This window comes from Propithecus coquereli, unplaced genomic scaffold (assembly GCF_000956105.1).
Source record: "Propithecus coquereli isolate 6110/MARCELLA unplaced genomic scaffold, Pcoq_1.0 Scaffold168, whole genome shotgun sequence".
Lineage (NCBI taxonomy): Eukaryota > Metazoa > Chordata > Mammalia > Primates > Indriidae > Propithecus > Propithecus coquereli.
Window position 1 is genome coordinate 2113659 of NW_012141413.1, and position 27417 is coordinate 2141075.

At 37.8% G+C, this 27417-nt stretch overlaps 1 protein-coding gene across 3 annotated transcripts; it reads left to right on the top strand.

The window, feature by feature from the left end:
* ZMYM5 (zinc finger, MYM-type 5) lies at positions 1 to 25210 on the top strand. 3 transcript variants are annotated; one of them, XM_012641660.1, is made up of 8 exons: positions 1 to 109; positions 1047 to 1115; positions 5938 to 6433; positions 6673 to 6763; positions 14581 to 14866; positions 15420 to 15585; positions 17264 to 17476; positions 24283 to 25210. In XM_012641660.1, the coding sequence occupies exons 3-8, from the start codon at positions 5948 to 5950 to the stop codon at positions 25039 to 25041; spliced, it is 2001 nt and encodes a 666-aa protein (XP_012497114.1). In that variant the 5' UTR covers positions 1 to 109; positions 1047 to 1115; positions 5938 to 5947; the 3' UTR covers positions 25042 to 25210. The 3 variants fall into 3 exon arrangements, with proteins under 3 accessions (XP_012497114.1, XP_012497115.1, XP_012497116.1); XM_012641661.1 differs by lacking the exon at positions 1047 to 1115; XM_012641662.1 differs by lacking the exons at positions 14581 to 14866; positions 17264 to 17476; positions 24283 to 25210 and having other exon boundaries at positions 15420 to 15630.
* Positions 25211 to 27417: the final 2207 nt, after the last annotated feature.

Here is a 27417-nt window from a genome sequence, read left to right on the forward strand (position 1 = left end):
TCCTCAGCGGTAAAGCCGGCACCGGACCGAGCGGAGTTGTGCGTGTCGCCGAAGCGGGGGTGGGTCGGGGGAGTGGAGGTTCGTTCCGCGGAGCCGCAGCCAGACCCGGGTGAGGCTTATCCCCGCTATCTTTCCTGTCCAGGGCCGCCGAGAGTGGGGGTGGCTGGCAGCAGCGCAGCCTCTGGAGGAGGAGGCGGAGATGGGCGAGGGCAGCCTCCGGAGCCTCCCACCGACCCGGGATTAATACCCCGCGGCGCGGCCGTAGTCACTGCTGCTGCGTCGGGGCCTCGGGGGCTGCGAGAGTGCGGGCGAGGCCGGGAGGGCTGGGTGAGACGGGCCCCAGAGGCGGGAGTCGCCAGGGGAGATCGCGGGGTATTTCTTTCTCTTCTGTGGGGGGGAGTGGGGCGCCCCGGTCGTTTCTCGGGCCTGCGCTCCCACCTTGTCCTCCGGAGCTGAGGTCCCCAAGTTTTTCGGGGTGCGGGTTGCTGCCACTGCCTGGCCGTGTACCCACCTTCGCTCTTCTCTTCCCCGGCGCTGCGCAGCTTTTTACTCTACTTTTTTTGGGAGAGTTTCTAATGGCGGACCTTGAACCAGTCATCGACTGCAGGGCGGGCAAATCTTGGGGCCAGGGCAGCTGCGTGGGGCAAACGTCGGCCCAGCTCGGTTGCGTGAGCCGCCCCTTACTCCTGAATTGGTTCTGAGAATGACGCGGATGACGCTGGGTGGGTCAATTTAGGAGGAAATAAAAATCCCTTGCTGGCGTTGAGGCAACGTTTGCCCTTCCTGGAAGCAGGCTTGGTGCCCTCAGCCCACCCCATCCGTCCCAATTCTGTAATTGGAAAAAGCAGATTTAGTTTTGTGTTCTCGTTCTGGTTCCTATAGTTTTTTTCAAACTTGGGTTCTCAGCAACGTTTGGGCGGGGGAGGATAATAGAGCGCTGAAACTCCTTAACCTCTTATCCATCCGTTTTCCTCCTTCCTCTCGTGTTGCGAAGTTGGTGCTGAGTCCAGATTAGTCGTCAAGAAATCATTCATCTCTCATTCTAGGAGCAGGAATCACCTTCAAGCCAATCTAGTGAAGATTTGGCAGAAATTAAGAAGGGAAACATCTCCATTGTGAGTCATTTTACCCTGCTTTCCTGTTTAAAATACTTAGTGCAATAGTAGGGTGTTCTTCCTGTGGGATTTGCCTTTGTGTTGTCTTGCAGGCCTTGGCCTTCAAGCTAATTGTTTAGAAAGCCCTGTCCCTAGAGCGAAGCCAGGGTAATCCTTGGGAAGGCACTGGGAGTGGGTGCTGGTATTTATTTACACCACGGGTACTCTCTCAAGTTCCAAGACAGGATTTAAAGTTAGCTCTCTTTTAAATGCTTTGCATTTTACATTTTCTTCTTCCTTTCCAATGGATAGGAAAAAAAGTGGTGTTTGCTGTTGAATTTTTAAAAATTTACTGAATAATTTATTGTTTTAAGCTTATGGAAGAGAGGTTCTTTTCAATGTGTTTGTTTTGTATTTGAGAAAGACTGTTATTTATGTACACTGACAGCCCTCCAGCTAGCATCACGTCAGGAGATTTATAATCTCATTGTCACACTATTCCTGATTCTAAGATGACCACTAAATCAGCAGTGACTGCCTGATCTCCCTCCATTATGAAGTTAATGTTTTTTTCCTTTGCTACCAGAAAGTGTTCTATGTGTTCATTTTAGTACAATAGAAATGCCTTTTTTCTGACAGCTGTTGGGTTAATGGCTTTTACACCAATCCTTGCCTGAATGGATAATTTTATTAGGAGTCAAAAAGATGATGTGTGTTTTTTTGTTTTGTTTTGTTTTTTTTAAGCTCTGCTTCTACTTTCATTATCTGGGAATTTGTAGAGTCTGAGATCTTACCTGTCTTGTCCTTTAACCTTGATCAGTTTTCCGTTGGTTATGGAAACGGAACTTAAAGTGATTAGTTTATCTCCTCTAGTAGTATTCCTGCCTTCCCTTTGCCCTTGTTGCTCCCTGCTAATTTATTTGCACTTACTGTCTCATACTTCACAGCACATCTCTTTATTTAATTGGTTAATCTTAGGACAGTGTCAGGATGTAGAATTCTGTGTCTAGCTTTTAGAAATGATAGTTTGAAGTGGGTAATCTTGATAGGATACCTGAAGCAATGATATTGCACATTCCGTGGTAGTAGTTTGGTGAGATAGTGGGATGTGGATGTGGTCCTAGATGGACTAAATAGAGAAAGGAAACTAACGGGGACTAAGAAAATTGCCAGGGTAGCACATCACTAACTCAGTTATTACCACTTAGAACACCATTTTTCTTAGCAAGGTGTTCCTAGGGTAATTTACAGCACACTGTAGTACAAAGTATTTCGTTTTGTTGCTGATCATGTTGGGATTCAAATCTTTGTTCCCGCATTTATTTTGGCAAGTCATTTATTCTCTGAACTGCGTGCATTTCATAAATGTCTATCTTCTGCATATTGTTATAAGGATTGTAAAGAGTACAAAAATAGGTAAAGTGCCCAGTCCATAAGTTATGGGAGACACACATACATATATATGCATATATAGTTAGTGGTAGATATTCTTATCCTCTTTATTTTTTTCCTTTATTTAAGATTTCCCCAGCTTTTGGGGACTAGAAACCAAATGAAAAAATGAGAGGGAGGCTGTCAACAGGAGCTTCACAATAGGGTAATCTTTCGAGTTTTCCTTTTTGCTGATTCTTAGTTCCACAGGGAAGAATCTTTCTGAGAAAGAAGTCTGCCAGAAAGTGGTTTGCTGCCTAGAAGATAGGATGCCAACTCTTTGGGAATCAAGTGGGAGCGGGGACATTTCTTATGCATGGTATTGAAAAATTCACCAGTGTTTGGTGAACCCAAGACAAAGATCTTATGTTCTGTGCTCAGCAAAGAATAAAATTCTGTTATAGAACTTGTGCTAGGTTGGGCAAGGACATGTCTAGAACATGTCACCATCAACATGATGGGAGGCAAGAGATCTAGGATCTCCCAACCTCCTCATTTTAGCCATCTACCCACCTATTTCAGGAATATCTGGTGTTACAGGTTCCTGAGCCTTTTGAGGATTCTGCAGTGTAAATCAGGATGTTTCTCAGCTTTTTCCATCACTGTTTTAGAGTTTGGCTGTCTCGGGTCAGCTGAGTTAATCACTCATCCACTTCCTCTTAGCTTACAAAATTTTGTTGCTTTTATTTCTCCTCTTCATCCTTTCCTGGTGGGTAGGACCTTAACTATTGTTTAGCAGAGTTTTGGAAGGGAGTAAAGTTAGTTGTGTGTGATCAGTCTACCATATTAAACCCTATCAGACTGTTGATTTCTAGACAATAATCTTGTACCTAGTCCCTGCAGTAATTCTGTTGTTATTTGTGGTGGTAGTTCAGTTGATTCTTCTTTCTCCTATCTCATTACTTTTGTTAGTACCTTCAGAATCATAGTACACCTTTATGTTAAGAAAAATCTGTTCTGGGACAATGTAAATCCACAGAGATGCCATACAACTTGTTGTAAATGCAACAACCTTCAGGGAAAAAAACTATGAGGTGTTTCTTAAAGTAGTCTACCAGAAGAGAGCTAAATACAATAGGGCAAAGTACCTTTATTTATGTCTTTGTTTTAGTGTTAAGTCTTATCTTTATCCTTAATTAAATATCCTGTTAAATTTAGGAGGTTGTTACCCATTCCCTAGGGATAGTTTGCATTTAAGCATCTTGCTTGGGTTTCATCCTATTTGTATAGTGGTAATATATTGACCTTCTCTGTGCAGATTTTCCTTAGATTTTACATTGATGTATGGTTTTTAGTAGTAATTTTCATTGTACCAAATTAAATCAATTAAACATTAAATAGTTATAATTTGTGGATGAATAACATACCACAAGAAGATTAGGTAAATGTTTAAAATTAATTTAATTAGGCACTTTTTAAAATTCTTGGATGTAGACAAAATATTTACCTAAAATGCCTTCTCATTGGAAAGGGATTTAATAATTTTTGCACTCTTTAATGTGGTTCAGGCAGTATGCTAGGGATTTGCACGTCCAGTTATCTCGTTAAAACCCTTGAAGTCAGCCCTGTGCAGTGGCTCACAGCTGTAATCCTAGCACTCTGGGAGGCCAAGGCAGGAGGATCGCTTGAGCTCAGGAGTTCAAGACTACCCTGAGCAAGAGCCAGACCCCCTCTCTACAAAAAAATAGAAAAATTAGCTGGACGTGGTTGTGTGTACCTATAGTCCCAGCTACTCTACTCAGGAGGCTGAGGCAGGAGGATCACTTGAGCCCAGGAATTTGAGGTTGCAGTGAGCTATAATGACACAGCTGCACTCTAGCCTGGGCTACAGATCGACCCTGTCTCAAAACAAACAAACATAAAAACCTTGAAGTCACATATTGTTGTCATTTGCAGTTCACAGTTAGAAAACCAAAACTTGATGGGGTGAAATAATTTGTTCAGTGCCACATAGCTAACTTGCTAAACAGGAATTTACCTGTTTTTGGACAGTACTGTAGAAATAGTACTTCTTTGTGGTCTTGTGTTTATGGAATTGAGAAACTGATGGTTAAATTACAAACACAGTGGCTTTGAGTAGTGGTTTAATTTATAATCTGGGACTTAAAAGTAAGTGAATGAATACTTAATCTTTGTTTCAGAGGGAAATGACTGCAGTGAGCTAAGTGTGAAGAGTACCGTGTCTATTATTTTCTGTGAAAAGAGTAAAATAGGAATTAGTGGCCACGGGGATACTGTGGAGTCAGTTATATCTCTTCTCCAGAAATTGTTCTTTTCTAGGTTTTATTAGATATAGAAAGGACTGAAGAAATTCATCTATTAACCTCTTTTATATTTTATAACTCAGTTTATTTAGACTGAATTATTGCCCCTTTGCTTTGAAAATCAGCCTCATAATAAGCTTAATGGGTCGGGCGCGGTGGCTCACGCCTGTAATCCTAGCTCTCTGGGAGGCCAAGGTGGGCGGATTGTTTGAGCTCAGGAGTTCGAGACCAGCCTGAGCAAGAGCAAGACACCGCCTCTACTAAAAATAGAAAGAAATTAATTGGACAACTAAAAATATATAGAGAAATTAGCCAGGCATGGTGGCGCATGCCTGTAGTCCCAGCTACTCGGGAGGCTGAGGCAGGAGGATCGTTTGAGCCCAGGAGTTTGAGGTTGCTGTGAGCGAGGATGATGCCACGGCACTCTAGCCTGGGCAACACAGTGAGACTGTGTCTCAAAAAAAAAAAAAAAAAAGAATAGTTAAGAATTAGGGCCCTATAGTTAGAGCTCTGAGTTAAGTCCCACACAGACTTACCTAGAACAATTTAGTTAGCATCTCTAAGCCTCAATTTTCTAAATTGTAAAATAGAGTAAGTTATACCTACCATCATGAAGGTCTGAGCTCATAGCATAATGCCTGGCACAAAAGTACTTAAGCTTTCTGTACAGGGAAAAAAAAGATGCAAAGTGATAATCATGTAGTTACATTGGAAGCAGAGATTTTGAAAAAATAATGACAAAAGTTACTAGAGAAATAGGGATTGGACTGGATCACAGATGCGGTAGTAGATGAAAGCATATAGACTACATGAGGGTTAGGACCTTGGGTTATTTGTGCTTGATAGAATCGTTACTATTTTCTGGTTCAAAGGAAGACATGTATTTTTTCAATATAAAGAGTAAATAGGTTACAGTACTATAAATTGAATATTTTTTAAAGGACTACCAAAAATTGCTTCATTAATTTCCATCAAACTGCGAAGAAGTAAATATTAAATGGTTGACAGGAGAGGAAAAACAGGGATGGGTATCAGATATCACATAAAGAAAAGAATTTAAAATTTTACTTGTGCCATTTCATTGCAGTAAAATGCAAAAAAACAAAATATAGTAGAACTTGTTTTTTTCTTTTCTCTGTCTCTTACAGGTTCTTTGGCATGGATAAATGTTCAGTGGGAGGATTAGAATTGACTGAACAGACTCCTGCTTTATTAGGGAGAACAGCTATGACAGCTAGTCCCATGGACACGGGAGATTCATTTGGTGATCCAACTAGTCTTTTAGTCAATAGATCTGGCAACTCATCAGTGGAAGATGATGATGATGATGTTGTATTTATTGAATCTATACAGCCTCCTTCAGTTTCTGCTCCTGCGATAGCTGATCAAAGAAATTTTATATTTGCGTCATCAAAAAATGAAAAGCCACAAGGAAGTTATTCCGTAATTCTTCCTTCTTCAAGAGATTTGGCTTCTCAGAAGGGAAATATAAGCGAGACAATTGTTATTGATGATGAAGAGGACATAGAAACAAATGGAGGGCAGGAGAAAAATTCTTCTAGTTTTACTGAATGGGGACTTCCTGGAACTAAAAACAGAACCAAAGATTTGGATTTCTCCACTTCCAGTCATTCAAGAAGTAAGGTAAATGCAGGAATGGGTAATAGTGTTATCACTACAGAATCAACTCTGAAATACACATTACTAATGTTACAACGGTAGAAACAGGTATAAGCTCTGTGAATGCTGGGCGAGATACGAACATAACGATTACACATATAACATCACTATAGAATTCCAACTTGGGAGATGTCGCTAAAGGACTTCAGTCAAGTAATTTTGGTGTTAATATACAAACATACACCCCATCTTTGACTTCACAGACCAAGACTGGAGTAAGGCCTTTTAATCCTGGTAGAATGAATGTGGCAGGAGACGTATTTCAGAATGGAGGATTTGCACCTCACAGTCCTGGTAAGTAGTAAGTGATATTTTCTTTCTACCTCAAGTAAATAAACTTTTGGCCGTTCTTTTTAGTACTCATATCTATTTTATTTACATCCTAAATGTGAAATATTTTATTTCTTTTGGCTTTCATATTAAGATAAAATATTTTACTTAATAGAACTGTGCAGTCTACTTGGTTTCTGAAATTTGGGGAATTTAATCTGTTTTACCCAATGTGATTTGCATCTAAAGTGTTTTAACTGAAAACCCCCATAACTACTGCCCCCAGCCTTGTTTGTCTTAATAAAAATCATAGGATAGGCCGGGCGTGGTGGCTCACGCCTGTAATCCTAGCTCTCTGGGAGGCCGAGGTGGGAGGATTGTTTGTGCTCATGAGTTCGAAACCAGCCTAAGCAAGAGCGAGACCCCGTCTCTACTAAAAATAGGAAGAAATTAATCGGACAACTAAAAATATATAGAAAAAATTAGCCGGGCATGGTGGCGCATGTCTGTAGTCCCCGCTACTCGGGAGGCTGAGGCAGAGCCCAGGAGTTTGAGGTTGCTGTAAGCTAGGCTGACGCCACGGCACTCTAGCCCGGGCAACACAGTGAGACTCTTGTCTCAAAAAAAAAAAAAAAAAAAAATCATAGGATAAAAAGATGGGTAGTCAACGGAAAGAATAAAGTAATATAATAATTTTATTTAATCTGCAATTATGTAACTTGAAGTTTCAGTTTTTGCTTTTTAAGTGTTTACTTTTGGGCTGTATATCTCAGATTTTAGATTTTGTTTTGTGGTTTGTTTTTTGAGTGGTTTTGTTTGGTTTGGTTTTGTTTTGTTTTTGAGACAGGATCTCACTCTGTCACCCGGGCTAGAGTGCAGTGGTGTCATCATAGCTCACCGCAACCTCAGACTCCTGGACTAGGCTCAAGCGATCCTCCTGCCTCAGCTTTCCAACTAGCTAGGACAATAGGTATGGGCCACCACTCCTGGCTAATTTTTCTATTTTTTGTAGAGATGAAATCTTCCTGTTTTGCTCAGGCTGATCTGGAACTCCTGGCCCCAACCGATCTTCCCACCTCAGCCTCCCAAAGTGCTGGGGTTACAGGATTTTAGGTTTTCTTTTTTTTTTTCTTTCTTTCTTTTTTTTTTTGCTGAGCTATCTCTTGTATAACACAAAGGATTTTAGTTTTTGAATCAGCATTTTATTAGTTGTTCAATTTTAAAAGTTGGAAAACTCTCTTGCCATTAAATCAAAGAATTGTTATTTTTAAAATTTTTATGTGGATAGTCCTATTCTGATAAAATATAACAGAAATTATTAAAAAATAACAGTTCCCTTTTATGGCTTTTTTATGACTTCTGTGGGGTTAGAGGGGCTTGATTTTTTTTTTTTTTTTACCATTTTAGTACTTTAGCCTGTTGAATTTTAGGAAAGTACTAAAATGTAACTGAAACCTAAGAACCTAATCACTGTTGTTGCTTTAATGGGATGCTAGTGCTTTTTTCTTTATTTTTTAAGTCTTTTCCTCTGGTTAGGAGAATACTGTGTGATTATTACAGAATATTTGGGAAAAAATCATAGTTAGAAGTAAGAAAATAATATGTCACCTTACCCCAATCACTGTTAAGATTTTGGTTTGTTTTCAGTCTTTTGCTCTGTGGTTTTATTTGTTTATCTATTTATCCATCTATCCATTCATCCTTGAAATTTCCCAAGTATTAGAAGTATCCGTGCTATGTTCATGAGCCCCTTGGCTCATACCTAAATTTATGGTAAAAGATGAGATGACTCAGGATGGGGGGTGATCACCAGAAAGACCAGCCATGTGATTAGACAGTTGAGTCTTTGAACTAGCCCAGACTCGGAGAGGGAGCCTGGACACTGAGTTCAGTCATTTAGCCAATGATTTGATCAGTCATGCCTACTCAGTGAAACCCCAATAAAACTACTCTAGATATTGATGCTCATTGTAGCCTCTTAGTTGGTGAAAACATCAGTATGCCAGGAGAGTGTTGCTACTGATACCACAGAAAGCTGACCCAAAAGCTCTGCATTTGGGACCCTTCCAGGCCTTGCCCTGTGTGTCTCTTCATTTGGCTGTTCATGGTTTGTATTTTTTATAATAAAACTATAATCATAAGTATAGAGCTTTCCTGAGTTCTCTGAGTTACTTTAGCAAATTATTGAACCTTGGGAACCTCCCAGATTTGTAGGCAATCAGAAGTGCAGGTGGTATCTAAAGTGAGGACAGTCTTTTTGGGTACCATGTCTTTAAATTTGTGCAATACACTTATATTGCAGGTATACCAGTTGGTGTTGGAATAACATACATAAGTGAAAGTGATACTTTTCTTTTTTGTAAGTGCATGACAGTGGAAACTATTGGCTAGTAGTACAGTTTGGTTCCACTGCCAGCAGCGTTGCTTTTATACTGTTAGTATAAATACCAACATAGTGAAAAAAGCAAATAAATCTTGGTATTATGGAAAGAGTTTGGCCTTGCACAATTCCCTTTTTCTAATACAATGCAGAATGGAAGTGGTAAGAATATAAAACCTTGTCTTATTCTCGGCCTCAGGGAATCATTGGACATTTCATCAACTGTTATTAGCTGATATCAAATATAGTTATCTTTTTAAGTTTATGAATAACAATTTATTATTTGGGGTTATTTCTACTCTTTGAAATTATAAACAAAGTTTCTCGTGAACATCTGAGTTTGACACACTTATTTTCTCAAAAAGTTTCTAGAGGTAGATTTGCTGTCAGAATGTCAACATAATTTTTAAGCATTTGATGGTTAATGCAAAATTCCTCCCACCAGAAAGTTGTATTACTTTTCTTGCAACTCTTATCTTGTAAGAAAACAATGCTGTTTGTAGAAAAGAAAAAAAGAGGGGTTTTCTTCCATATCATAAGCACTCCTCAGGTGTAGGAATATTAACTAAAGTTTGCTAAATTAAAAGGTGGTATCATCTTAATTTGCATATTATTAACCTTTTTTTTTTTTTTTTTTTTTTTTTGAGACAGAGTCTCACTGTGTTGCCCGGGCTAGAGTGCTGTGGCGTCAGCCTAGCTCATAGCAACCTCAAACTCCTGGGCTCAAGCAATCCTACTGCCTCAGCCTCCCGAGTAGCTGGGACTACAGACATGCGCCACCATGCCTGGCTAATTTTTTCTATATAGATTTTTAGTTGTCCAAATAATTTCTTTCTATTTTTAGTAGAGACAGGGTCTCACTCTTGCTCAGGCTGGTCTCGAACTCCTGACCTTGAGCGATCCACCTGCCTCGGCCTCCCAGAGTGCTAGGATTACAGGCATGAGCCACTGTGCCCGGCCATTATTAACCTTTTAAAAATATATTTTCAACTTTTTAATGAATTTGCTTAAATTCATGTCTGTCATCCATTTATTACTATGTACATCTTTATTGATATTTAAACCTGAGAAATAACATAAAAAACTTGTGATCTCTATATTGAAGGATACGTTAAACTTAAAGGCAATGAGAAAGGTATTGAAGACTTTGAAATAATGTCATTGAAAATCATCCTTTAGGGTCTGTTTATTTCTTTTATGTAATACCTTTGTAATTATTGCCTAAATTTCAGATATTTATTTGTTGCTTGTTTTAGATATTATTCATGCTCATTTATATAAGCGTGAATTTTATCATATATAAATAGAAACTCTTTAGTGGAGTTTCAGCTAGAAGCATTGCCATTTATTTCTTTTATGTTTTAGTCTTCAAGACCAATTTTCACCTTCTGGAGTAAATTAATGTATATTTAATGATGGATGTGGTGAATAGATGTTTTTCAATATAAAAGCATAATATAGACTAATACTTAACTATAAAAAAGCATACTGTAGTTAGATACAATACTATCATTCCACTCAAATTGTGGGCATAATTGACAATTGCCAAGGTCGTTTGAAAGCAGTCTTGATTACTCTTGGATTTATTTTTATTATTGTCATCCTTTTATCTTATTAATCCAAAACTATATTTTGTATTTCTGATTTTTCTCATCACATGAAGTATTAATAATTTTAAAATGTTAACAAAGACTAAATGCATTAAATAACCTATTTGACACTCATTCATATAAATGGAGCAGAAGGTCTTTATAACTACATTTAAACTATTTTATGATATAGGGCAATGAATTTGTATTGTCTATGAAGTATGGATAAATTCACAATGTTCCTGGGTCCTCTAAAGGTTTATTTTTGGGGACAAAAGTTACAGAACTATATCCTTTAGATTATAAGATTTAATCTAGAATTCTAAAGAGAATGTTCACCAAGTTTTCAGGTGATAGTGAAAAACAAGTGAATATGAAGTTTTCTTAAAGGTTAGGTCACTTGTCAAAAGGATGGTCTTTTTGTTGTCATTGTTGTTTTTCACTGTTTAATGTAAAATAGTAAAAGCAATCTATTTTTGGTGTTGACTCTAGATTTTGTTTTTACTTGCTGTCAGCATTAGTAAAATGAATCATTTTTTACCAGGAAACTGTGAGAATAAAATGGCAGTGATTATATTATTATTATGATGATGATGATGATGTTATTATTTGAAGTCAGAGCTCCTCCAGAATGTCTTTGGTTGCTGTATACTTCCCACTTAAATAAATTGAAGGTTTTTTAGTACCCGCCCCACAAAAGACAAGGATTTCTGGAGTTGAGTTGTATTTAAATCTAGGGCTTATAGGTTCAATTTCATCTTGTAAAATTATGGCTCTTCATAAAGTACACATAGAACTGTGCTTTCCATTTTATGAAAATAGGGTTACATTCATTAGGATGGACCCCTGAGCCATTTAATTCTTTCATTTACCTTTAGACTGTGTTCCAGTGAAAGTTCTCCAGTTACTACATACCTTGATATAAACAGTAAAAAAAACTCATGACGGAAAATACTTAGAAATTGCTCATATATCTATGTTGTATTTTTGTTGCATTATAAATATTTCTGGCCACGATACTGATTCTAGTGAGTTGCACCTCTGATAACTAGGTAATTCCTATCCCTCCTGCTGAGAATAATTAGAGGAAAATGGCAAAAATATATAAAATATCAGTTTAAAGGCATCCATCATAGAGTGGTAAAATTGGGGTTCCAAGATCTGAGAGAAGAAGGCTCAGAGAAGTAATCCTAGTACTGTGGCTGCTTTCCCTTATGGGTATGTGTTCAGTTCCAGAAAAGGCTGCAGAGAAAGGCTGAGAAGCTAAGTGGGCCTTTCAGTAGACTCACAGGGGCCCTATAAGAAGAGTACTGATTTAAAAAAAAAAAACCTTTTGCTAACGACAAGCTTTGGAATTAAATGCTAACATTATCTAGAGCCTTAGAGTTTTCTTACACTTTCATATAAAAATAATAAAAAGTATCCTGAGATATGAGGAGGCAGGACACCATATGATAGAAAATCAAAAGAAAAAATCGGGTACAGTGAACACCGACATGGTGACAGGCACCCTGAAAGCCCTGACTTCAGCATTATACAATGTATATTCATGTAACAAAAACATCTTTACCCGCTTAATATTTTGAAATTTTTAAAAAAAGGAAAATCAAAAGTAAGAAAGCAGACAATAGAAGTTAGCCCATCACCGTATAATCCCAGCTACTTGGGAGGATCACTTGAGCTATGATCACACCGCTGCACTCCCGCCTAAGCCGCAGAGCAAGACCCCATCTCTAAAGAAAAATGTTTTTAATTAAAAAAAAAAGGTGCACCCACAAGGATTCAGGATAATAGGATTATTGGGCACAGATTTTAAGAAACTACATTTTAACTGTAAATGGGACACAGCTGAAGAGAGTATGAGTATGAACTAGAAGGTAAATCAGAAAAGAGTATCCAGACTGAATCATAGCCAAAAGGGTGGGAAACACAGAAAAGAATGTAAGAGACCTATGACCCTTGATGAAAAGAACATGTAATTAATGACCCAGAAAGAGCAAGACAGAAATGGAACAGAAAGAGGTATGATGAATAATTTTCTATAATAAAATGGAGAAAAAACATTAACCCAAAGAGAAGTTAAAAGGTTAAATTGTTAACCTAAACGTAAAATTTATTTAATAAGTTTATTTAGATATACTTGATTTGCCATCCTGAGAAATGAAAGAATTCCTTTTGTTACTTGCTTTGTACTGTTTTTGCCTGAAAATAAAATAATTTGAATATAGGACAAAGGAGGTTTGAAGCAGTAGGTGGTAATTTGGATATGAGTATAGATAGTGTTGTTAGATAGGTAGTATTGTGAGAAGTCTTTGCTACAGTGACAGGCATAGGCCTTTTGCTAATGACAAAAGCTATTTTTGAACAGAGATCACAAAATAATTCTATACTCTACAGCCTTGTTTCTCAAAGGTTCACCATCATCTGAGAGTTGGTTAGAAGTGCAGAATATCAGGCCCCTCCTTGACCTGATTTTGTTGTTGTTGAGACAGAGTCTCGCTCTGTCACCTGGGCTAGAGTGCCGTGGCATCAGCCTAGCTCACAGCAACCTCAAACTGCTGGGCTCAAGCAGTCCTCCTGCCTAAGCCTCCCAAGTAGCTGGGACTACAGGCATGTACCACCACACCTGGCTAATTTTTCTATTTTTAGTAGAGATGGGATCTCACTCTTGCTCAGGCTGGTCTTGAACTCCTGAGCTCAAGGAATCCTCCCACTTCGGCCTCCCAGAGTGCTAGGATTACAGGCATGAGCCACCGCGCCCAGCCTCAACGTACTGATTTAGATCTCCATTTAAACAAGATTCCCAAGTGACTTCATTTGCATGTTAAAATTTGAGAAACACCTCACCTATAAGTAATACTGTACCATTTTGTGTACTCTGGTTTCTCTAAAATGGGTATAAATATTTACCATTTTGAAGCTAACAGTGCTATATGATGTAGCAGTCCCTGTGTAATGTAAGGAAAGCTGAGGCTTTCTTGAGTAATCCACCGTCTATATTGATGCCTGTGAAATAATACTTTGGAAGGCTGGGAAATAATTGTAGAAAGATTTGTGTTAAAGTGTTACGTCTAAAGTATTTTGAAGGGAAGTATACTAATGTCTACAATTTACCTAAAATATGTTTAAAAAAGATGTATTGATTGTTTAGAGGAATGAACAGATGGAAATACGTGATAAGGCAAAAACAGTAAAATAGTGTTGAATCTAGTTGGTTGGGTATATGGATGTTAAGTGTAAAATTCTTTCAGCATCTCTGTATGCTTAAAATTTTTCATAATGTTGATAAACTACCATACTACCACATTCCTCAAGGGTTCTGGATAGTCAAGCTTTTACTATGGTTATCTATATATTTATTATATATATTCTTTGCTTTATTTTATAAATGTATTAATACTTCCTGCTTAGGAAAGAAAAAGTGGCTAATATTTTTTGTGTGCCAGGCAGTGCTTTACAATATGTATTGTCTCATCTATTCTTCATAGCACTTGGTGAGTTAGGTATTGTAAATCAGTTTATAGCTGAGAAAACCAAGACAGAGCTTAAGATATTTGTATAGTCTAGTAAGCTTAGGAGTTACACTTTGAACCTGTGGAGTCTGACTTAAGAGCTGATGGCTACCACATTGCACAGCTCCAGGGGCGACCATTTATTTTTTTATTGTTGTTGGCACAATGGAGTATCATTCACTTGGAATACAAAATGGATATTTCCCCTGGGATTATTCATCGAGGCTATCTGGCCTTAACCACGTGCTTATACAGCTGCCTCACTATTCACTTAAACTCTTAAATAAAAATTTAAAATATTCTTCTGATGTAAATTTTGATTTATTCCATGATTTTTTTCTTGTGTGTTTCATTTTTAAGATTCTTGGATCTCCCAGTCAGCTTCATTTCCCCGTAATCAGAAGCAGCCAGGGGTGCATTCTTTGTCACCAGTGGCCTCGCTTCCTAAACAGATTTTCCAGCCTTCAGCCCAACAGCAACTTACTAAACCAGCTAAGATCACTTGTGCATATTGCAGAAAACCTTTACAGAAGGGACAGACAGCTTATCAAAGAAAAGGATCAGCTCACCTCTTTTGTTCTACCACCTGCCTTTCTTCCTTCTCTCATAAACGTACTCGAAAGACACGAAGTGTAACATGTAAAAAGTAAGCAATACCTTTCAACATTTTTCCACATGGTTGAATACTAGTGGTATAAATAAGTATTTTGTCTGTAATTGCAGATCTAAATAGATCATGGGTAGAATTGTTACAGGAGTGTCTTCAAGTTTATTGAGCTTGAGTTCTGTGGTATGTCAGAGCTGTGGACTCACTTGTGCTGTATTTACTCTTGGCAGGAAAATAGAACATAGGTATGGGAGTAAACTGCCCCCTCCCTGCCACTGCCTTTGCCTCCCATTTCCCCGTCTTACACATTAGTTCTACCAGCATTTTTTAATGATTCTAAAAATCTTAAGAACTTGTAGCAAGGTTCTTGTACTATTAATACAAAAGACTTTTACCTCTGACTCTTTCTTTCCATATTATTTAAGAACTCTTAGCAATGAAGCCAAAAGTGGATTTTGCTACATCCAAAAATTATTATTGATTCATAGGATTAAATCATAAGAAAATGAAAAGTGTCAAATTATTGTTCATAAATTTGACTTTTATTAAAATGCAGTGTTCTTAAATTTTGTGTCTCTCCCTTGTGTTTCAGAAATGCAGCTACAAAGAAGGCTACTGTTGTTCCTCTGGTGGAATCAAGCAAATCCTTCCGAGAATTTTATAGTACATCTTGTCTGTCTCCCTGTGAAGACAACCAGTATCTTAAAAAAGGAGTTTTTAATAAATCAAGATGTACAATTTGTAGTAAATTAACAGAGGTCTGGATTTTTATACCTAGGTTGTTATTTCGACTAACAGGGATAGTTTTAACTTTTTTTTTTTTTTGAGACAGAGTCTCACTCTTTTGCCCGGGCTAGAGTGAGTGCCGTGGCGTCAGCCTAGTTCACAGCAATCTCAAACTCCTGGGCTCAAGTGATCCTTCTGCCTCCACCTCCTGAGTAGCTGGGACTACAGGCATGCGCTACCATGCCCGGCTAATTTTTTCTATATGTATTTTTAGTTGTCCGATTAATTTCTTTCTAATTTTAGTAGAGGCGGTGTCTCGCTCTTGCTCAGGCTGGTCTCGAACTCCTGAGCTCAAACAATCCGCCTGCCTCGGCTTCCCAGAGTGCTAGGATTACAGGCGTGAGCCACTGCGCCCAGCCTAGTTTTAACTTTTAAGTGCTATTATATGCTCTGTCATCTACATAAGTACATGTCTTAGATGTACACCATGAAGTTAAAAGGAAGAAAAGGATATGTTAGAACTTTCTTACAAATAAATATCCCATTTGCATAGTATGGAAAAATACACATCTGTTTCTGTGGAATTGGTTGTGCTTATAAACAAAGCAATTGTTTATGATGGATTTTGTTCTTATTAGCAATGCTAAATAAAAATGTAGTTTCAGGACATTGAAGGAAACAACAGATCCTGGTATGAGAAAATGTGGAACAAGCAGAGTGTGTTCCCTGTTTGCTAAACATTAATTAAGTGGTATTGCAATCTTACCAGTGGCTAGAAGAGGAAGAAACATTTGTACAGGCAGTCCTCATTTTACAAAGTCCTTGGTAACTAGATTTGGTGTTGGTTACCCTGGAGCCATACAGATCAGGGGCACAGTTTTATCTCATTTACCACAGGAAGAACACCCGAGTTATAGATACACAGGCACCATCTCAATACAGATAATGTTGATTCCCTTAGTCCCTCCCACAAATATTCTAGGGCAGTGTACTCTATAATACTGCTAATCTTTTTTTTTTTTTTTTTTTGAGACCGAGTCACTGTCTGTCACCCTGGAGTACAGTGGCGTCATCGTAGCTCACTGCAACCTCAAACTTCTGGACTCAAGCAATCCTCCTGCCTCAGCCTCCCAAATAGCTGGGACTACAGGCGTGTGCCATGATACCCAGCTAATTTTTCTATTTTTAGTAGAGACAGGGTCTTGCTGTTGCTCAGGCTGGTCTCAAATTCCTTAGTTCAAGTAATCCTCCTGCCTCGGCCTCCCAGAATGCTAGGATTATAGGCGTGAGCACCCAGCCTGATCCATTTCCTTTAAGCAGGTCATATCAAAATCACTTGCGCACAGGAGTTTGAGAACATCCAGGGCGACATAGCAAGACCTTATCAAAAAAAAAAAACAAAAGAAAAACCAGTCTTCTAAACCAGTTCATTTTCTGTCATTCTTAAATATCTTTAAGGGAAGTTATTACTGATTGTATTGCTTTTTGTTCTATGCATCTTAGTTTTCCTTTTCTAAATTCAAAGAATGATTTTCTAAAGAAAAAAATGAAAGAATAATGAAACATGCTTTTTTTTCCTTTTCCCTGAATATATCTCTCATTAAGATATTAGGGGTTCTTTATTTATGTTGCAGAAACTAGTTATCTCTTTGCCTACTGTACTAATGTGGTTCACTTATTTTAGTTAATAAATTCTGGTTTTTCTTTTAGATTCGCCATGAAGTCAGTGTAAATAATGTAACACATAAACTGTGCAGTAACCATTGCTTTAATAAGTACAGATTGGCCAATGGTCTAATAATGAACTGCTGTGAACAGTGTGGAGAGTACTTGCCCAATAAAAGTACTGGAAACAACATCCTGATGATTGGAAGCCAGGAGAAGAGATTTTGCTGCCAAAGTTGTGTTAACAGATATAAACAGGTAACTCTTTTTAATGAGCTTTAAATGATCAGGTATCAATAGATTGATCCTGTTAGCTTACATTAGCCAGATTTATTTTAGAACCTCATTTATTAAGTATGAAATACTTGATTTCCTTAAGTACTAAGTTTGACAGTTGAAATCTCTGACATTTCACTTTGACACTTCTAGTTTTGTTATCACGAAGGTATATCCTCAGTCTTTCAAACACCTGGTTTGGCTTGTGACTATCTTTCGGATTTCTTTTTAGAGCAATTTTTGTGAAACCATGGATAAGTCAAAAATTCGTGGTATTTTTGAATATGAGTTCCATTGTGGAACCAATGTGGCGCAGACAGCTCAAAATATCAATGAAGTATTTGGGAAGGATGTGGCAAATGAACGCACGGTACGTCCATGGTTTGAGAGGTTCCCTTTTGGTGACTTTAGTCTTGAAAATGAGCCACGCGGACGACCTGAGACCAAGGTGGATAATGATGAGCTGAAAGCTGTAGTAGAAGCAAATCCATCCCAACCTACACATGAATTAGCAGCAAGGTTTGAGGTTACTATTCCAACAATATTGGACCGTTTGAAACAAATCGGCAAGGTAAAGAAGCTGGATAGATGGGTTCCACGTGAATTAAATGAGCGTCAGAAGAGAAATCATCTGAAAGCTTGCCTTTCTCTGCTGTCACTACACAAAGGTGAACCATTTCTACACTGTATTGTTATGTGTGATGAAAAATGGATTCTTTTTGACAATTGCAAGGGTTCAGCACATGGATGGATAAAGATGAAGTGCTGAACACAGTCCAAAACCGAATATTCATCAGAAAAAGCTAATGGTGTCTCTGTCTGGTGGTCCAGAGCTAGTATTATCCACTACAGCTTCATGAAACCTGGTCAATCCGTTACAGCGGATGTCTGCTGCAACCAATTTGACAAAATGATGAGGATACTTGTGATTAAGCAGCTGAGATTGGTCAACAGAGACAGGCCAGTCCTCTTGCAAGACAACACTCGACCACATGCTGCACAAACACTGCTCAAACTACAGAAGCTGGGCTTGGAAACTCTCAGTCTTCTACCGTATTTGCCAGACCTTGCACCAGCTGACTACCACTTCTTCCAGACTTTGGACCACTTCTTGCAAGGAAAAATATTCAATTCTCAACAAGCTGTGGAAAACGCCTTTTGTGATTTCGTTACCACTTGCTCTCCAGGCTTTTTTGCTGCTGGCATAAACAAACTACCGTTACAACAGCAAAACTGTGGCCAGGCACGGTGGTTCACGCTTGTAATCCTAGCACTCTGGGAGGCCAAGGCAGGAGGATCACTTGAGTTCAGGAGTTTGAGACCAGCCTGAGCAAGAGGGAGACCCTGTCTCTACTAAAAATAGAAAAATTAGCTGGGCATGGTGGCCAGTGCCTGTAGTCCGAGCCACTCGGGAAGCTGAGGCAAGAGAATAGCTTGAGCCCAGGTGTTTGAGGTTGCTGCAAGCTGGGCTGACCACCACGGCACTCTAGCCCAAGGAATAGAGCAAGACTCTTGCCTCCAAAAAAAAAAAAAAGGGCAAAACTGTGTCAATAGTTTGGGCATGTAATTTCATTAATTGTACTGCTTCTTGTTTGATATATAATAAACTACACTTTTGATTCCAAATCAGACATTGCATATTTAATGACCTAATATTTTTTATGACTCGTATCTTCTTTTGTCTATTTGTGTCTTCAGCCTATTTTTTTAATTGTGTTATCTTTTTATTATTAGGTTGTAGGAATTCTTTATATATTCTGGATAAACATCTTTGTAAAATAAATGTACTCAGAAGATGTTCTCAACTGATTTGTCTTTTCATTTTCTTGATTTGTTTTCTTAATGTTTTTGAAAGGCACAAGGTTTTAATTTTGATGAAGTCCAATTTATTTGCTTCTTTTCTTTGGTACTTTTTGTGTCCTATTTAAGGAATCTGCCTACCAAAGTAGTATATTTTCCTGCATTTTCTGTAGAGACTTTTTAGTTTTAGCTTTTATTTTTAGGTCTGTCATTCATCTTGAATTAATTATTTTATGGTGTGGGTTAAGGAATTGTCAACTACCTGATTTTAAGCCATTAAAAAACTACAATAATCAAAGCAATATGGTGTTGAAATATAAACAAATAGATCAGTAGGAAAGAAGATGGTTCAGAAATAGAACCACATAGATAGTGGATTTTAGAAGAAAGTACCAAATCATTTTGATAGGAAAACCAAGGTTTTTAAACAAATGGTGCTGGAACAATTTTTTGTTTTTATGAAAATAAATGAGCCTTGATCCCATTTCCTCCCATGTACAAAAATTAATTTGAGATGGATCAAAAATGTTAAACCAGGCATATTCTTAACCCCCGCCTCACTGGGTAAGAATTTAAGTGGTTATCTTTAGGGAAAAGTAACCTCAAAGTGCCAGGCTTTTATTGAACAGAAGAAACAGTAGATACCCATAGTTGACTTATATGTTATTTTTGTAAGAAAGGCTTACTTAGGCTAAATTTGTTTTCTTTATATATACTGCACCTAATATTTAGCAAAGCTTCGGCTTATAGAAAATCATAATGAAAAATTTTAAAATACAGAAAGACCTAATATTTTAAGTTACCTTTTCAAAGAAAACACACGGCAAAAGTAGCCGAATGAGCTTCTAATTTGGTAATATAAGACTATGTTAAGTCTTAATATTTTCCAAGTCTTTTTTATTTTTTTACCTGATGATTTACCTGTATCTGAGTTTTTGTTAAAGGCAGTGAGCTCATAAACTTTAGACAAATGCCGTAATGCTCTCCTCTGAAAAACATTAGGCTTGCACCTAGATTATAAGTTTTTAACTCATAAGTGGACACCAGAAGAGGGCATAGAAACGAAATATGCATAGTCAAAATAGGCGGCAGCCATAAATCAGACTTTTTTTAATAACTATTGCTCGCTACTCTGATCCCATAGAAGAAAGTGTCCATTCTACCATGTGTATTTCAGTAATACAGAGTAACTCATAAACATTTGGCAAATACAGCCATGATATTTTTGTATAATAAAGTTGCATGTTTTATAAATGTGCTTCCCAACCCCCCCCCCACCACCACCACTAGCACATAAGTGTTTTGATTGGTGGCAGGCCTTCTGAGAAGGCCAATAGGGAAAGCCTCAATGATATATGAACACCATAAGAAAAAATGTGAAATCTTGTACTTAGTGGCTTATTGCTGAATAACATACACAGTCATAAAATGTAAAGACTGAATCTGATCTAAGCCAGTGATTCCCAACCAGGGGTAATTTTGTCCACCTGGGGATATTTGCCAATGTCTGGAAACATTTTTGACTATCACACCTGGAGGGTGCTGCTGGAATCTAGCTGATAGAGGCCAGAAGTGCTGCTAAACATCCTGCAGTGCACAGGACAGTCCCTCACAACCACCATCCTGCCCAAGAAATCCTGTAACCGAAGGATAAGTAGGTGGTCTGCCATTGAGTGTAGATGATGAGCATGATGAGAGGGAAGGCTAAGTTTCCTCTTTCTCATTAAGAAGTCTATTGACACTTAAAGCTGGGAAGAAAAAAATCAGCAAATAGTGATTACAAACATTATGAGATTTGGAAGTAAGCACAAAAAGAATCAGCTAAAAAAATTATAAATTCCAGGTGTGTTAGTCTATGCCTGTAGTCCTAGCTACTTGGGAGGCTGATGCAGGAGGATAACTTGAGCCTAGGTGTTCAAGGCTGTAGTACCCTATGATCACACCTGTGAATAGCCACTACACTCCAGCCTGGGCAACATAGTGAGACCCTGTTTCGTAAAAAAAAAAAAAAAGAAAGGAGAAAAGCGTTTTGGGCTGGGCACAGTGACTTTCACCTGTAATCCTGGCACTTTGGGAGGCTGAGGGGGGAGGATTGCTTGAGGCCAGGAGTGTGAGACCAGCCTGAGCAAGAGCAAGACCCCGTCTCTACAAAAAATAGAAAAATTATCTGAGTGTTGTGGGGTGAGCCTGTAGTTCCAGCTACTTGGGAGGCTAAAGCAGGAAGATCATTTGAACCCAGGAGTTTGAGGCTGCAGTGACCTATGAGGACACCACTGTATTCCAGCCAGGGTGGCAGAGCAAGACCCTGTCTCAAAAAAAAAAAAAAAAAAGTATAATAAATATATGAACCATTAACATAGTTGTTTATTATCATTATCAAGTATTATGCACTGCACAAATTGTAAGTGCTATATTTTATACAGCTGTTCGTACAGTAAGTTACACCAGCATCATCACAAACACTTGGTTGCATTAGGTGGCAGGAATTTTTCAGCTCCATTATAATCCTACAGGACTACTGTTACATATGCGGTCCATCATTGACTGAAATTTTGTTATGTGGCACATGACTATACCTCAAACTCATTGTGTCTAAAACTGAATTTCCAAAACCTACTTTTTTTCCTTGTTTCCCATATTGGTAAATGACTCACCATCCAATCAGATGCCCATGCAGAGACTGAATTTTTTTTGAGACAGGGTCTTGTTCTTTCATCTGGGCTAGAGTGCAGTGATGTCATCATAGCTCAATGCAATTTAAAACTCCTAGGATCAAGCCATGCTCCTGCCTTGGCCTCCCAAGTAGCTGAGACTACAGGCGAACGCCACCACACTTGCCTTATTTTTCTGTTTTGTAGAGACAGGGTCTCTCTCTTGCTCAGGCTGGTCTTGACCCCCTGGCCTCAAGCGATCAATCCGCCTCAGCCTCCCAGAGTGCTAGGATTACAGGTGTGCACCACTGTGCCCGGCCTTGAATCGTTCTTTACTCTTCCTTCTTCCTTAGCCTCCAGAGCGACTCTCAATTACTGGCTAATCCAGATTCTACTTCCTAAGGATCTCTCAACTCTATGCTATCTCTACTGATAGAATTTTAGACGTAGCTACCATTATCTTTTCCAGAATTACTACCACAGATTTCTACCTTATCTTTGTACCTCTGATCTTCCTTCCTTATATAAGATTGGAAATTGATAATACAATCAAAAGTAATCTTTCGAAGGTACGAATTTAATAATGTCAACTCCTTTGCCTTTTTTTTTTACTTCAGTGCTGCCATATTGCTCTCAGAATTAAAACAGAACCAGGCTCTTTTTCTTCAGCTCCATTGTATATGGTGTTCAACTTGTGTATACCCAGTAGAATGCCATTCACATTTTATACATCTTTGTTATGTTGAATCTTTTTTGCATTTTTATTATAATTTTATTGACACAAAAATAGGTAATATGTCTTTTTATTACAACAGATTTCAGTAGGTGGCAGTAGAATGTTCAAAAACAAAAATTAAATTTGTGACAGATGTGCCAACTCTAACAATGTTAATTTACGTGCATTCTACTTTGAATTTACATTGTTAATCTAGCAACATCTAAAAATAGTCTGTGCTTCTGAGCAAGGAGCTATTCTTTAAGCTGATTGTTAAAATCAGATTTTAAAAATCTTCTTTCAATTAGTGTATTTTAAATCTGTAAGTACTGGCTGGTCCAGAGGTAGTGAGTTATCTCAGTTTTTCACAGTCAGTTACAGATTGAACTCCTTGTTCTTTCCCATTAGTCTTAAAAAAATTAAAAATCTATAAGTACTTCTATTATATTTTAAAAGTAATAATAATTTACCATTAATGATGAATGACGTACATAGTATTAAGTATAACTGAATTAGCAATCTCTCTCCCTATTACATATGTGTGTATGTGTATATACCTGTGTGTGTGTACACACATGTATTGGAATATTTATGGAAATTTCACCATTAAAATGAATTGTTATTGGCCAAGTTTGGTGGCTCTCACGCCTATAATCCTAGCACTTTGGGAGGCCAATGCAGGAGGATCAATCGCTTGAGGTCAGGAGTTCAAGACCAGCCTGGGTGATAGCTAGATCCCCGTCTCTACAAGAAATTTTTAAAATTAGCCGGGTGTGGTGGCACACACCTGTAATGGCTATTAAATTTCAGTGACTTTTACAGCAACTTTGTTTATGAATGTGCCCTATAAAATTGACTGAATTCACCACAGTCAATTTTAGAGCATTTTCATCACCACAGAAAGAAACTCCAAACCCAGTAACAGTCCCCACTTCTCCCTCCACACCTTTAAAGTTCTAGGTAATTGTTTATCTTCTGTTTCTATAAATTTGCCTATTCCGGATATTTCACTTAAATGGACTATATAACATATAGTACTTTGCAAGGGGCTTTTTTCATGTATCATACTGTTTTCAATGTTCATTCATGTTGTAGCATACATTGGTACTTCATTTGCTTTTATTGCCACAAAGTATTTCATTGCATGGGTAATACCACATTTTAATCTATCAATTAAAGTGTTATGGACATTTAAGTTGTTTCTACTTTGTGGTTATTATGAATAACATTGCTATGAACATTTGTGTATATGTTTTTGTGTGGACATACATTTTAATTTCTCTTGGGTATATACCATGAAGTAGAATTGCTGGATCATATGGTAACTGTGTTTAAGCAGAGGAACTGCCAAATGGCCTTCCAAAGTAGCTGCATCATTTTACATTCCCACCATACTATGGAGGTTCCAGTCTCTCTCCACATCTTTGCCAACAGTTGTCATTATCTATTTATTACAGCCATCCTCGTGGGCGTGAAGTGGTATATCATTCTCATGTGGATTTGCATTTTTCTGATGGCTAATGAGCATCTTTTCATGTACTTATTGGGCATTTCTATATACATTGAATTTTTAATTTTAACAATCCTAAAATAAAAGTGTAATTTATCCTATTTCTCCCCAGATGATGGAAACAAAATCAAAAGAATTATCAGCATCAGAAAATAGAAAAAGGAATGCTGTTAGAGAAGAAAATGAAAGACGATTATATGGATCGTCAGGTACACTTTTGGAAAAATTAGAGGGACTACCAGAAAAAAAAGGAAAGACTTCAGAGCTACAGATTTCAGCAGAATGTAGCGCGGATACATTACTGATCAAACAGAGTGTGAGTTTACCACCTTCTTCCACATCAACCATAGCTGATAAATTTCAAGAGCAACTGGAAGAGAAAAAATCAGAAGAGTCCATTATACCTGTTGTGCTTTCTACAGATCCGGGTACATGGCCCCGAATTTTGAATATTAAACAACGGGACACTCTTGTTGAAAATGATCCACCTCAAGTAAGAAATTTTAACTTTCCAAAAGACAATACAGGGAGGAAGTTTTCAGAAACTTACTATACACGAATTTTTCCAAATGGCGAAAAAACCACTAGATCCTGGTTACTTTATTCAACTTCAAAAGATTCTGTGTTTTGTCTATATTGCAAACTCTTTGGGGAAGGAAAAAATCAACTGAAAAATGAGAATGGGTGCAAAGATTGGCAGCATTTATCACATATTCTTAGTAAACATGAAGAAAGTGAAATGCACATCAACAATAGTGTTAAGTATTTAAAATTAAAATCTGATCTGAAAAAAAAGAAAACTGAAGCTGCAGAACACAGATTATATGAAGATGATGAGAAAAATGATGGTGTGCTGCTATTGTACACATAATATACCAGATTTGGTTTTTCACATGACAGGGTCTTTTAGAAAAAATCTATACCACAATAGTCAATACCATTGTGTTGTAAGGCTCCTATACAGAGTAACTTGCAACAGTTCATTAGCAATAAGTATAATAGCAAATAATAGTAAAGAATATTTTTATTCCAAATCTAAAACTAATTGGGGGCCGGGGGCAGTGGCTCACGCCTGTAATCCTAGCACTCAGGGAGGTCAAAGCGGGAGGATTGCTCAAGGTCAGGAGTTTGAGACCAGGCTGAGCAAGAACAGGACCCCGTCTCTACTAAAAATAGAAAGAAATTAGCCGGACAACTAAAAATATATAGAAAAAATTAGCCGGCCATGGTGGCACATGCCTGTAGTCCTAGCTACTCAAGAGGCTGAGGCAGGAGGATCGCTTGAGCCCAGCAGTTTTGAGGTTGCTGTGAGCGAGGCTGATGCCATGGCACTCTATCCCGGGCAACAGAACCAGACTCTGTCTCAAAAAAAAAAAAATTAAATAAATAAATAGAACTAATTGGATTCAATAGTCCTTAATGCAAATTTTAATAAAGGCAATTTTTAATTTTCTCTGTCTATAAATTTACACCTTTTAAAATTGGCATTCGAGGACTGCCATTTGACAGGTCTGGTTAATATTCTGTTCTGACTACTTAGTAAGAAGAAAGACTTGAATTTATCTGTACCAATTTGAATAAGATATTTATGTGAACAAGCATTCTCAACATTGTTAAAGTAAAAACACTGAAATAGTTTACAGAATGCGATCTGAAACTACAACTTTTTGCTATTAAACCAAATACTTGTGATTTATTTTTTGGAGCAATACATTTTTCTTTTTATTTGAGCAAAACAACATAATTTGTTATATTAAAGGTGGTCAATTTGCATTTTATTGGTTTTCTTGTTTTAATTTAACTTATAAATGTTCTAGCTTTTATTGTTGTATGAGAACTATAAGCATAAAGAATATATACCTATTTTTAAATTGGTACAAATATTTAAAAAATAAAAATATATTGTTAACCTTCAGGTATTGTGAGTTATTTTTTTTCCCCCTGTAAAAGAAGACTACATGCTTGAAATTTGGGAAACACTAATGAAAATTAAGCATCTAAAGATGATCAGCGTTCCATTACTATGTATTTAGTAACTATCCCTTCTTTTTTTTTTTCCCCAGCATATTACGGGGGTACAAATGTTTAGGTTATGTGTATTGCCCTTGCCCCACCTGAGTCAGAGCTTCAAGCGTGTCCATCCCCCAGACAGCCTTCTGTTTCTTTTCTGTTTTTTTTAGAGACAGGGTCTTGTTCTGCTGCTGCCCGGGCTGGAGTGCAGTGGCACAATCATAGTTCACTGCAGCTTCCAACTCTTGGGTTCAAGCGATCTTTCCACCTCAGCCTCTTGAGTAGCTAGGACTACAGGTGTATGCTGCCATGCCCAGCTAGTTTTTAAAAAAATGCTTTGTAGAGACAGGGTCTCGCTATGTTGCCCAGGCTGGTCTCAAACTCCTGGGCTCAAGCAGTCCTCCCACCTTGGCCTCCCAAAGTGCTGGGATTATAGGCATGAGCCACCGTGCCTGGCCTTATTTCTGATTTCTGATGGCAATTTTATTCTTTTTTTTTTTTTTTTAAGACTAGTCGAGTGCAGTAGTGAGAAGGGGGAAAGTAGAACAAGGAGTTCAATCTGTAACTGACTGTGAACAATCAAGTGAGATCCTCACTGCCTTCAGACCAGCCGTATATTCTTACATATACTTGGGCGTGTTTCCTTTCATGTCTTTTCCAGTGAAACGAAATGGCTATAAACAATGATGAGAGCAGATGTATTTTTCCTGGCAGACTGACACTAGGAATACTGCAGGCTTTCAGTGATGCCAGTGCATAAAAGTATTTTTGGAATACCCATGAAAATCATTCTCATTACTTTATAACTGTTTTGGTTTTTAATAACCAGATCATTTAATTTTTTCAGACTTGGGTCTGAATATGGCTTTGAAATGTTTCCAAAAATCCAGTTTACTCTCAGAAGCCTAAGAAGGATACTCTAGACACAGGGTTTGACGTTTCCTTGCAAATGATTAATTTGCCCATTATTTCACTAAAGCTTACCAGTCAATGAAATGATGCATTGCTGTACAAATTCTATTAGACTCTTTGGTATCTGTGCAAACTAATGAAATCAGTAAGTGGCTGCTTAAGATAATTTTGTAAAAGCATCAGATTTATTCATTGAGAAAAAATTATTAATAGATCTTCACCTTAAATTCATTCATTTCTAAAACCTGCCTATAAGGCACCATAAACTCTACATATAGTAATTAGTTAAATGTAAAAAATTCAAACAATGTATTATAGGTGCTGG

Bases quoted from the DNA above. Each gene is read 5' to 3' on its own strand.
- ZMYM5 (XM_012641660.1), top strand. From the start codon at position 5,948: ATGGATAAATGTTCAGTGGGAGGATTAGAATTGACTGAACAGACTCCT. The intron at 14,867-15,419 runs GTAAGCAATACC...CTTGTGTTTCAG, and splicing joins CGAAGTGTAACATGTAAAAA to AAATGCAGCTACAAAGAAGG. The intron at 15,586-17,263 runs GTCTGGATTTTT...TTTTTCTTTTAG, and splicing joins TTTGTAGTAAATTAACAGAG to ATTCGCCATGAAGTCAGTGT.